The following is a 13,057-nucleotide window of genomic DNA, read 5'->3' as shown; positions in this document are numbered from 1 at the left end:
AATAGAACAGATTCTCCTGAGAACGGAACAGACTAGAGTTACTGGATGCACTGCTGTAACAGTACGGAACATACCGGTCCCATAAAGGGACGCATCAGGACCCGTATCCACCTAGGTGAACACTTCGTTTGTGAGTCTGGGCACCACCAACCCACGGACCAGGAGTCAATTTAGATTGGTCCTGTCTAGATACTACCCCAGCAATGGTACTCACCGGGCAGCACGGAACGGAAGGCCTCGGACTGGACTGGACGACGGACGACGAACTTCGGACTTCAGTTACAGGTGGGCCTCCGGATACCTCGGACCTTGGACTCTCGGCTTGGGCTCTGGTCGGGACTCGCCGCGTTCCTCCACCGTCTCGTTCGGATGCTGGACCGCCTCCTCCGTCTCCTCCGTGGGCCTGAGGGATACTTGAACAGAAATATCTGCCACTGCGCAGAAGAGTTCCGTCACGACTGCAGAGGGTCAGGGGGTCGGCGTGGCTTCACCGACGCGTGGGGAAAGGGCAAGTCCCTATTCGGGCGCCATTATGTGGTAAATAAATAAATAATACCCTATTTTTGACTAGGCTTATAGCATAACAGATAGCTCAATAAAATAAGAGTCAAGATTCGAGGTAGTAGGAGTTTCTGCAGGTTTATTACAGCATAAGGACAGGATCAGGACAACCTGCATAGGATGACCCGGCAGCTGCTGGGGCTTGGTCTGGGATGAGCGCGCTAACATTCAATAACAAAACACAGGCATATATACATAGTGCAAACACATAGCATTACATTGCAGTAGGCGTAGCAGTGGGTGGAGCAGAAGGCGTAACGCGTAGCAGTCGCGAAAGATAACAGTAAAAATGGGTGTAACTGGGAGTATACATAGACATGTGATGCAAACGTAACAGAATATGTCATGAATGGGTGGAAACATAGGAGGGGGCTACCTAAGGAGCCGGGACCTCTAACCTAATGGTGCGCGAAAACTGGCAATGACGTGTTACTAGGAGAAGCTGGGGGCTATGAACTCTGTGCTAGGAGCAGAGACTAGAGTCTGGAGGGTCGGAGCGACATGTACCTAAACCCTATCTGGTATCTGATGTTTAGGGAACATGTTGATATAAACTAGACGTCATGAGGGGAAAAGCTAACTTGACTCTAAGACTGGACCATGCATTATTCTACATGAAGTGCGTGATGAGGAATATTAAATGACCATTAATACAGTATTTCCCTAACATGGAGACGAGAAGGCTAGACAATGACGGAAACTATTGATGCAGTTCAGTAGCTTAGGAATGCAGAAGAGGAGGACTGAACTGATAACTGGAACTATAACATACTTTTGGCAGACTCAGAGGCAGAGCCAAGCTGCACCGGGCACTGCGAAGCAGGAAGTAAGTGAAGGGTCGAGGATACAGGTGGGGGCTGTATCGCTCCTCAGCGAGGCTTTCAGGAGACAGGAGCTGAATCTGATGTCCGGGCCCTTTTGAGGCCTGGAAACGGGGACTTTATAATGGAATAACGTGCACACTGAGAAACGTGGCAACATTACTTTACATAGGCCTGATATTCGTAGTATTCACGAGGACTGGAAAATGACATACCAGAGGTGGACACAACTGTAATTGCGTCATTAATCAGACATGGGGAATAACATATGCATATTGGTCATGCACACATAACATATGATGGATGAGGCGTAGGGACACAGAACATGGCAAAATTTACTTTTCCACAAAGGAACAGGGAGGAGGAGAGTGGATAAATGTTAAAGTGCCTGCTTAATAGATGAGGATGCAGCGGATACATGAGAGATATAGGGGTTGTCAAAATGAAGACAAAGGAGCCAGAAAATGAGAGCAGCAGAGGGAAGTAAACCAGCGATATGGGGGTCGTTCCTTGATACTCTAGCTTTAAGATCTTGTGTGAATCCGCATGGTGCATCTTGCTGCTGGTCCATGGCTTCTACCTGTAAGCGCCGTCTTACTGTACTACCTAACCTGACTTCATCTGGCCATATATGTGTTAGCTGCTGCTTCGCTCCCGCTGGCACATCTGTGATCTGGGACGTCTCTTCGCTTTTTAACTGAGCCATCATGAACCAAGCTGTTATGGGATGAGTAGCTGTGGTCTGAGAACCATCCCATTCATTGTTGAATGAGGCCATCTAGGTTTCCACAGATAACCATCCCATTCATTGTTGGATGAGGCCATCTAGGTTTCCACAGATAACCATCCCATTCATTGTTGGATGAGCCCGTCTAGGTTTCCACAGATAACCATCCCATTCATTGCTGGATGAGCCCATCTAGGTTTCCACAGATAACCATCCCATTCATTGTTGGATGAGGCCATCTAGGTTTCCACAGATAACCATCCCATTCATTGTTGGATGAGGCCATCTAGGTTTCCACAGATAACCATCCCATTCATTGTTGGATGAGGCCATCTAGGTTTCCACAAATAACCATCCCATTCATTGTTGGATGAGGCCATCTAGGTTTCCACAGATAACCATCCCATTCATTGTTGGATGAGGCCATCTAGGTTTCCACAGATAACCATCCCATTCATTGTTGGATGAGGCCATCTAGGTTTCCACAGATAACCATCCCATTCATTGTTGGATGAGGCCATCTAGGTTTCCACAAATAACCATCCCATTCATTGTTGGATGAGGCCATCTAGGTTTCCACAGATAACCATCCCATTCATTGTTGGATGAGCCCGTCTAGGTTTCCACAGATAACCATCCCATTCATTGTTGGATGAGGCCATCTAGGTTTCCACAGATAACCATCCCATTCATTGTTGGATGAGGCCATCTAGGTTTCCACAGATAACCATCCCATTCATTGTTGGATGAGGCCGTCTAGGTTTCCACAGATAACCATCCCATTCATTGTTGGATGAGGCCGTCTAGGTTTCCACAGATAACCATCCCATTCATTGTTGGATGAGGCCATCTAGGTTTCCACAGATAACCATCCCATTCATTGTTGGATGAGGCCGTCTAGGTTTCCACAGATAACCATCCCATTCATTGTTGGATGAGGCCATCTAGGTTTCCACAGATAACCATCCCATTCATTGTTGGATGAGCCCATCTAGGTTTCCACAGATAACCATCCCATTCATTGTTGGATGAGGCCGTCTAGGTTTCCACAGATAACCATCCCATTCATTGTTGGATGAGGCCGTCTAGGTTTCCACAGATAACCATCCCATTCATTGTTGGATGAGCCCGTCTAGGTTTCCACAGATAACCATCCCATTCATTGTTGGATGAGGCAGTCTAGGTTTCCACAGATAACCATCCCATTCATTGTTGGATGAGGCCATCTAGGTTTCCACAGATAACCATCCCATTCATTGTTGGATGAGGCCGTCTAGGTTTCCACAGATAACCATCCCATTCATTGTTGGATGAGGCCGTCTAGGTTTCCACAGATAACCATCCCATTCATTGTTGGATGAGCCCGTCTAGGTTTCCACAGATAACCATCCCATTCATTGTTGGATGAGGCAGTCTAGGTTTCCACAGATAACCATCCCATTCATTGTTGGATGAGGCAGTCTAGGTTTCCACAGATAACCATCCCATTCATTGTTGGATGAGCCCATCTAGGTTTCCACAGATAACCATCCCATTCATTGTTGGATGAGGCCATCTAGGTTTCCACAGATAACCATCCCATTCATTGTTGGATGAGGCCATCTAGGTTTCCACAGATAACCATCCCATTCATTGTTGGATGAGGCCATCTAGGTTTCCACAGATAACCATCCCATTCATTGTTGGATGAGCCCATCTAGGTTTCCACAGATAACCATCCCATTCATTGTTGGATGAGGCCGTCTAGGTTTCCACAGATAACCATCCCATTCATTGTTGGATGAGGCCATCTAGGTTTCCACAGATAACCATCCCATTCATTGTTGGATGAGCCCATCTAGGTTTCCACAGATAACCATCCCATTCATTGTTGGATGAGGCCGTCTAGGTTTCCACAGATAACCATCCCATTCATTGTTGGATGAGGCCGTCTAGGTTTCCACAGATAACCATCCCATTCATTGTTGGATGAGGCAGTCTAGGTTTCCACAGACAGATCATTTGGGTTCCAATGCAGAGGCAGGAAATGACTAGCGGCAGGGCAATTGTGGGAATATCTTGCGCTATGTAGCGTGTTGTAAAGTATGATGTTTTGGATTGGTTGCGCTGTAGCCCCTTGTCATGCCGCTTGTATTTTCCACACTGTTTGGTGTCTGTTAATTTATGTTGCAGCACTTTACAACTGAAATGTTTGCATGGGGATTGTAATTCACCATGTCCCTTGAAAACAAGACCCGGTGCCCGCTATAAACAAAACTATTATGAGATACATTCTCTGAATTGTTTACTTGTCCTTAAGACTAGAAAAATAAATGCTTTGTTTCCACCCTTTGTCCATGGCTATAAACACTTTTTGTGCATTTGCTTTTTTGGAATGTTCATTTGGCAAAAAAAACAAAACAATTTCCTGACCTGAAAGTATAGACTTATATGATGCTTCTTTCCTCTTTTTGTTGCATAGCTTTAGGATTCAGCATATACTGGTTTGTAACCGATTAACTCTCGAGTTACTATTTAGCCCTGGAGTTAACCGTTTGTCCCCTGTATCTCCCTCTTTCCTTAATCTGTCTTTAAGTTTAGTCCATTGCTCATGTTCACAGCCTAGACATTCACCTCATGTTTACTTGCCTTTATTTATTTTATTATGTTATAAAGTGATTTTAACTTTTTGATAGGTGGTATCCTTTGATGCACCTAAGAGCTAAAGGGCAGGGTGTGTTTAATGACTAGTGGGGGCTGAGAATGATATGCTTAAAAGTGGAGGTAGAGGGTAAACTGGGGGATACAGAATTGAGAAGCTTCCAGATATAGAAATGGAGGTGAATGTGAGATTGAGTCATGATGGTGAAAGATGAGAGCGATAAAGCTGTAAATGACATGGAAACTAAAGAGATAGGGCGCCATGTCAGACGGCGTTTCTTCATCAGTGGCTTGTGGGTAGCACCACACCTGGTGGACTTTTGTTCTAGAAAACAGAACAAGCAGAGCAATAAAACTGAACATGACAAGGAAGGAATCCAGTTTTTAATCAAGTGATGAAGGCTAGATGATGATGACCACGCCCAGTGACCCTTGCAGTGTTGCCGGCGCTATGTAAATATAGTCATTCAATTTTGCCTTTACCTCTTGTTGATTGGATTCTCCTTATACCTGCACATCATTTATAAAGTTCCCTAAAGATTTTCTGCATTGATGTACATTTCTTTGAGCCCAAGGACACACAAAGTCATCTCCTCATTACTATCCCAAAAAGCGGGTTTTGGTACGGCCTGCTGTCAATCTGCGTGTTCATTTCTTTGAATTTAATGTGTCACAATAATTCCTATTGATATAGCAGGCAACTGGTTGCAGTGGGTAGGTATTTGAACACCCTATATCCGTATTTTGCTATCAATTTACCAACTCATTTTGTAGGACTGTAAAGGTTTTCACCAGTGGTAAGGTTCAGAGATAGATTTACACCAGTCTTCCAGTGAAAGCATAATCCAGTTAGAAGAATCCACTATGTTTTTAAAAAGCATAATTTGCACCTGCAGAGATGGAGTACATCTCATACCTTCCGCGCTTGTGAAATGTAGAGGCAGTAGTTTAAAAGCTTGTTTTTCACACGTCATTTGTGTGTCAACCCTTCCTAATCATTTTTGGTGATTTTTGTTCTATGAAATTCTTTATATTTGTTAAGAATACTTTTTCCCTAAACCTCTTTCTCTTGTCACCCTTCCAACCTAGTTTTGGAATCCACCAGTCTGCTTACTCTGTTGATCTCAGTAGATCTTCACCCTGAGGTGTAGGATCTGTTTTTTCGAAGCTCTGAGATGATATTCGAAGGCCTTTCCAAGAATGTTTAGTCATAGACCAGTCTTACTGTCTGTCGCATTTCTAATAGCTTATACAATTAAAAAAAAGCATTTGGGAGCGTTTCTGCGACGTGACAGAAGTGCCCTCCAGTGGATCATTTTCTTCAGCTGTTATTCCCTACCAAGTATTCAGGGACCCAATAAAAAAAATATAATAATATTCTGTCTGAATGGAAATACCTGTTTATGAAATGTACTAAGGGCTCATGCAAAGGGAATCCAGCCCACCCATGTAAACCACACTGCGTGAGTAGCCCTTGTAAAAAAAAACTAAAAGATCTGCGTCAGATGTAGAACCCTCTGGTCCTCGTGCACCGCATTAGGCCTCGCTGGTCCCCGCGCACCGCATTAGGCCTCGCTGGTCCCCGCGCACCGCATTAGGCCCTGCTGGTCCCCGCGCACCGCATTCTGGTCACCCAAGCGCATATGAACGTTGATGAACAGGAGACCTGCTGACTTTGGTAAAAAAAGGTAGCAGAATTGTGGACTCAACGCTCCCCAATATGCATTATAACCGCTAACACATTATTAGTGTGAAAAAAGAAAAACACTTAACTGGCAGAACAGCAAAGGAGGCATGACTGTGGGTGCGAGAAGTATTGATAACTGTGGTGATAGCTGATTGGGTGATGAGTAATGAGCACCTGCTGACAGAATTAAGTAAAGATAAAATGCAAAATTGTAGCTTCCTTATCTTGATGTAAAATTAAAGTTGCCTTTAATCAAAAAGGCCTTCAGGCGTTATCCGTGTCAAGCCCACTCTCTTGCGTATTAACAATAAAGCTGCATATTTGGAACACTAATTAACACGCCTTCTATGGCTCTCTTGTCTAACCAAGTGGGAATACACAAGCAGACCTTTGCATGTTGGTCCTCATTAGTGGTCACTCTGTTTTATTTTTCCTCTTTCTCTACTGGATGGAAGCCGGGACACCACAGTGAAGGTCTGGGATGTGCCGAGTGGGACCGAGGAGAAGAACCTGGCAGGCCACCAGGGAGGTGTGACCTGTCTAGCGGTGATATCACCGACGCACACAGCTAGAATTGGTAAGAGTCAGAACTCCATTTCATCTAGGCTAGTTCTCCAGTGCTATCCTCCAGTTCTAGCCAGCGGCATTTACTACAGCCAGTGACTCAGCACCATTCTAAACAAGCAACGGTGTTACATAATCCCATAGCCAGCGGTCCTGCACCGTCATTCACATCAAGCACCGCCTTCCAAAACCTGAGCTCCTGCAATGTTCCTTACAGCCATTGCTCCTGCACTATCCAAAGAGCCAGCAATCCTGTACCATTCCTTGGCATTGGTGATCCTACATTGTCCCCTCAGGGCTCCTAAATCAAGTATTACAGCCATTGCTCCTGCACCATCCAAAGAGCCTGCAATCCTGTACCATTCCTTGCCATTGGTGATCCTACATTGTCCCCTCAGGGCTCCTAAATCAAGTATTACAGCCATTGCTCCTGCACCATCCAAAGAGCCTGCAATCCTGTACCATTCCTTGCCATTGATGTCCTACATTGTCCCCTCAGGGCTCCTAAATCAAGTATTACAGCCATTGCTCCTGCACCATCCAAAGAGCCTGCAATCCTGTACCATTCCTTGCCATTGGTGATCCTACATTGTCCCCTCAGGGCTCCTAAATCAAGTATTACAGCCATTGCTCCTGCACCATCCAAAGAGCCTGCAATCCTGTACCATTCCTTGCCATTGGTGATCCTACATTGTCCCCTCAGGGCTCCTAAATCAAGTATTACAGCCATTGCTCCTGCACCATCCAAAGAGCCTGCAATCCTGTACCATTCCTTGCCATTGATGTCCTACATTGTCCCCTCAGGGCTCCTAAATCAAGTATTACAGCCATTGCTCCTGCACCATCCAAAGAGCCTGCAATCCTGTACCATTCCTTGCCATTGGTGATCCTACATTGTCCCCTCAGGGCTCCTAAATCAAGTATTACAGCCATTGCTCCTGCACCATCCAAAGAGCCTGCAATCCTGTACCATTCCTTGCCATTGATGTCCTACATTGTCCCCTCAGGGCTCCTAAATCAAGTATTACAGCCATTGCTCCTGCACCATCCAAAGAGCCAGCAATCCTGTACCATTCCTTGCCATTGGTGATCCTACATTGTCCCCTCAGGGCTCCTAAATCAAGTATTACAGCCATTGCTCCTGCACCATCCAAAGAGCCAGCAATCCTGTACCATTCCTTGCCATTGATGTCCTACATTGTCCCCTCAGGGCTCCTAAATCAAGTATTACAGCCATTGCTCCTGCACCATCCAAAGAGCCAGCAATCCTGTACCATTCCTTGCCATTGGTGATCCTACATTGTCCCCTCAGGGCTCCTAAATCAAGTATTACAGCCATTGCTCCTGCACCATCCAAAGAGCCAGCAATCCTGTACCATTCCTTGCCATTGGTGATCCTACATTGTCCCCTCAGGGCTCCTAAATCATGTATTACAGCCATTGCTCCTGCACCATCCAAAGAGCCAGCAATCCTGTACCATTCCTTCCCATTGGTGATCCTACATTGTCCCCTCAGGGCTCCTAAATCAAGTATTACAGCCATTGCTCCTGCACCATCCAAAGAGCCAGCAATCCTGTACCATTCCTTGCCATTGGTGATCCTACATTGTACCCCTCAGGGCTCCTAAATCAAGTATTACAGCCATTGCTCCTGCACTATCCAAAGAGCCTGCAATCCTGTACCATTCCTTGCCATTGGTGATCCTACATTGTCCCCTCAGGGCTCCTAAATCAAGCATTACAGCCATTGTTCCTGCACTATCCAAAGAGACAGCAATCCTGCACCATTCCTTGCCATTGGTGATCCTACATTGTCCCCTCAGGGCTCCTAAATCAAGTATTACTCCCATTGCTCCTGCACCATCTGAAGACCCAGCAGTCGCGCACCATTCCTCACCATTGATGTCCTACATTGTCCCCCTCAGAGCCCCTAAATCAAGTATCACAGCCGGAATTCAGGCAGCACCACCCACGGTACACCTTAATACACTAGTTTCCTGAAGCAGGTCCCATGTACCATCTCCCACAGCCAGCTGTCGGACACCGTCCAGGTACCTATCCAGCGCTGTGCCCTACGGCCCCCTAACTGCACTGTGTTCTCTCCAGCTGCAGAGTTTGGTGGTGACCCCAAAGAGAAGTTTATCGCCAGTGGATCTACAGACTGTGCCATCATTATCTGGGCTCTGGGTAGAGGTAAGTGAAGGAGTGTGTGTGAGAGGCCTGAGGGAGCAGAGCAATATCTGGGCATCAGTGATGGTCAGTGGATAGTTGAGAGAAGTCCTTGCGTCAGTACTTTCTGTGGTTTAAGTTTTTTCTAAGGAGGTTGGTGCAAGTTGATAGCTGTTTGGGTAAAAAAATAACTTTTTTTTTTATTTAATGTATTTTTATATAGCGCAAACGTAACCCGAATCGGGTATCAGAGCGCTTTACATAGCACCAGTTGCGTTACATGAAGACACATTCATTTTTGTTAGGCACGGATAGATTACGTGATTTGCCCAGAATCACAGGATGTTCAGCGTCGCTGCCGAGACTGGAACCAAGTTCCCCAGATTCGAGGTCGACTGCCCTAGCCGTTAGGCCAACTCCTCTCAAATCCACACGGTGGTTTATTTCTACAGCACATGAAGCAAGATCTGGTATCAGGCTTGTCGTATTGTATAGTGATTGAATGTTTAAGGCACTTACTACCCTTGACGTGATGTTGAAATGCTTTATTAGTTTAGGAACAGTGGTCCTTAATGGAGTAATTCAAATAAACTATAATAAAAAGCCAAATGATAATTTAATATTCAAATAAATTTCAGAAAGACAAGCAAAAATTTCTACTAAACTAAGATGTGAATGCTTGTGACAAATGTGCTAGGTGCTCTCTGAGGTGTGATACACATGTGTAATAAAGGTAATCAATATGCATATCAAAGCAGTAAAGAACAGCACAGCCTGTTATTTATAATCTGCAGTGGAATGGGGCTGTATGCAAGTCTCCAACATTTCAACCCTATTAGAAATACAGGACCATCTTCTGGACTGGGTCAAATAGGGTGCCCGCGAGAACATTCCTCAAGTCACAATGCACACACAACTACGAAAACACTGCGAGAGCAATAGGGAAACTTGTTCATGAAAAATAATGCACCGGGAGTCTGTCTGGAACCAGCAGTAAAGGGTCATGGCGTCCTTGAGGAGTATAATCAGCGAGGTGTGTGCCAGTTGCAGTGGTAAGTAATGAGCAGTTTGAAGTGGCAACCCCTAGAGAATAGGGGAGAGACGTGCTTCGTATGAGGCAACAAATGAAGGCCTCAACAAGATTGGGAGCAGGGGAAAAATTAACCCCAATGACTGTAAATTGGCCGCGCAACGAAGGCTCAACCTGGCAAGTTCCCCCGCTCATCGGAGACCATGCGCGGCTGATTCTCCCTTGCAAGACTGTCCACATAGAAAGCACAACCTACTTAAGGTTGTTGGAGCATAATGTTTGTAAGGAGAGTATCATTCAAACAGGAGGGCAGGAGACAGAAAAATACCCAGCTATTAATCAGGTTATTTTCATCCAGGGTTTTTTGGATTGTTGAGGTAGGGTGCAGTCTGGGGCAGTATAAACAGTAGAAGGAAAGGTTGAAAGTTGATTACCTGCAGACAGGTGATATAAGTTGTTCTGTCTTGGGTTCCATTTGTTTCTTGATGGTGTTGCTACAGGCTTATTTTTTGTACATAGATTTTAGACATTATTTAAATTGTCTGACTTTTTATTTATTTTTTTATAACTATTGGGTACTGAGTTATTTTATATGTTTGGATTGTGGGTTTTTAGGTTTGTCTGTTGAGATTTTTACGTGTCGGCAACCATTGGGGTTTGCATTGACCATACTGTTATGTGTTTGAGAAAGATGAATGGAGGTTGAGCTTCTAGGGGGATGTGGTTCTAGCTAATATTGGGGGGTTGTTTGTTAAGGGATTCTACAGATTTAACACTTCTTTGGATGTCATTGGAAATATCCAGGTCTGAACCATCCTTATGAACATGAAGGTTGAAGACGCGATGGGGGCAGGAGTCAGCGGGGGCTTCAAAGTGGATGGAGGATATGATGGAGGTGTTGTTTTGGTGCTGAAGGGTGTCCAATCAGTTAGGAGGTGCGGTGGAGGGTCGCAGGGAGGAGCGGGGAGGACAGATGAGGTTCGAAGTTTTTGTAGATGTTGGTGATCTTGGAGTCGAAGAAGTCGGTGAGAGAGTTGCAGAGGGACTGGGAGGGCTGGATGGTGTTTTCACCGGCATCTGGGGAGGAGAATTCTCTGATGATCGTGAATAGTTCCTTTGTGCAGTTAGTGGACGGGAGGCGGGAGGTGATGGCTGCTTTCTTTGCTTCTCTGATGGCATGGTGTAAGGAGTTGAGAGCCGTTTTGAAGGCTGTTTCGTCATCTGAGTCGCTGCTGGCGCGTCATTATATCTCGAGGGGTTTGCATTTGCGTTTCTCGCCCTTAAGTTCGGGGGTGAACCAGCTGGCGTATTTGTTGGCTCTTCTGCTGTTGAGAGCTTTGCTGTTGCAATGGTATCGGCGCTGGTGGTGATCCAGTCAGATAGGTGGGAGGCTGCTCGATTGACGTCGTCGGAAGTGTGGAGGGTGGTGGAGCTGAATTTGATTTCCTCTCCAGTCCATTCCTAGTGTAAAGCCCCTGCTCTGAGATACCTCGTTTTTTTCTGCACTCTACTTTCTTTGCTGTTACATACTCTTAATCCGGCGCCCCTGAGCTTGTTCACTACCTTTGAGGAAGAGTCCTTGTCTTGTCAATATTTTCACTAGGAATTATTCTTCCGCAACTTTGAGGGTTTCTATTCATTTTTTGTTTGGTATAAAGTTGCTTGGGTGGGACCGGAGCTGTTTGTCTGAACTCATATTCATCAGTGTCCTCATCTTGTTTCAGGTACATCTTCTATTAAATTCTGCATTTTCTAGCAATTCCTCGTCACTATTTGCCTATAATCATTAACCCTTGTAACCATTCTTATTGGCTAGCACTTTGGGTTCCCTGAGTACCCCTTGCTCATTTGAAATAAGTGTTGATGATCCTGGATCATCAGAAGACTCCTCAAGACCTGGCTCTTCGATCAGTTGAGACCCCCTCTAGCGTCTTGAAACCCTCACGGGTATGTAGCGCGCTTTAGAAATGCAGTGATAGATGCCTTTGATCAATCAATCAATTAGTCTATCTCCTGGCTAGACGCCTTCCAGACGTGTGACCCTGCACACTTTGTCCTCTCACTGATGCCGAAGCTTTTTGTCATCCACATTTCATCCAGGCATTTTGATAAATGTTGGGTGGCAGCTAGAACATCTTTTCAAAGTCTAAGCAGAGGGTTTAAAAGCACAAGAAAGAAGGTGCAGATATTATCTCAACGTACAGGTTGGGGATTTTAGATTTCACACACACAAGCAAAATCTGATGTTCTGGCTGTTATGAGAAAAGAAAATGGAATATATTGCGAATGATGAACTGCAGTGACTTACGAATTGTAAAAAAAAAAAAAAGAAATTACAAAAGAAACTGGTACATGCGAGCTCATCAAATGCATAGCTGTGCTGCCAGGCGCCGCAAGATATTGCTTCTGTAATGAATAGAAAAGCAGTTTTTCTGTCTGTGCCATTTAACATTCAGTAAAGGTCAGGCAACTTATGCCCAGTACAATTCCAGGACAGCTCCCATTGCAATGAAATATTCACATCTCCATATTTGAATCTTACATGACTGCAATGTCAAATTAAACATCAGTATGTTTGAGGCCCCCCGAACTCCTTCGCCCCCAGGTACCAATGAATGAGAAATCCAGAATGTGTGCACAAAGGAACTAAAATATAGAGTGAATCTAGGAGAATTTTTTGATCCTTCCATCCCAAAAACCATAAAACCAAAACCCACCACATATAGCACATCCCGGAACACAACAACAAAAAGCAATTAAAATATCTACAGACAGGCTAAGGTTTGTCAAAATAGCAACTATCCTTGCATCTCACCACACTGACAAAAAAAACAGAATTTCTCAGTGCAAACAAATAG

At 45.0% G+C, this 13,057-nt stretch overlaps 1 protein-coding gene across 2 annotated transcripts in view; it reads left to right on the top strand.

Annotated features, from left to right (window-relative positions):
* LOC144768124 (uncharacterized) overlaps window positions 1-13,057 on the top strand; it is a 130,186-nt gene that overhangs the window by 87,368 nt on the left and 29,761 nt on the right. For both annotated transcript variants that reach the window (XM_078651540.1, XM_078651539.1), the window contains exons 6-7: window positions 6,892-7,013; window positions 9,107-9,193. In XM_078651540.1, the coding sequence (XP_078507666.1) occupies window positions 6,892-7,013; window positions 9,107-9,193 (209 nt within the window). The remainder of the gene's footprint in view (window positions 1-6,891; window positions 7,014-9,106; window positions 9,194-13,057) is intronic.

The sequence above is a fragment of the Lissotriton helveticus genome, chromosome 7 (assembly GCF_964261635.1).
Source record: "Lissotriton helveticus chromosome 7, aLisHel1.1, whole genome shotgun sequence".
In the NCBI taxonomy this organism is placed as follows: domain Eukaryota; kingdom Metazoa; phylum Chordata; class Amphibia; order Caudata; family Salamandridae; genus Lissotriton; species Lissotriton helveticus.
The sequence above is the reverse complement of the archived record's forward strand: the minus strand, read 5'-3'. Positions and strand labels throughout refer to the sequence as shown.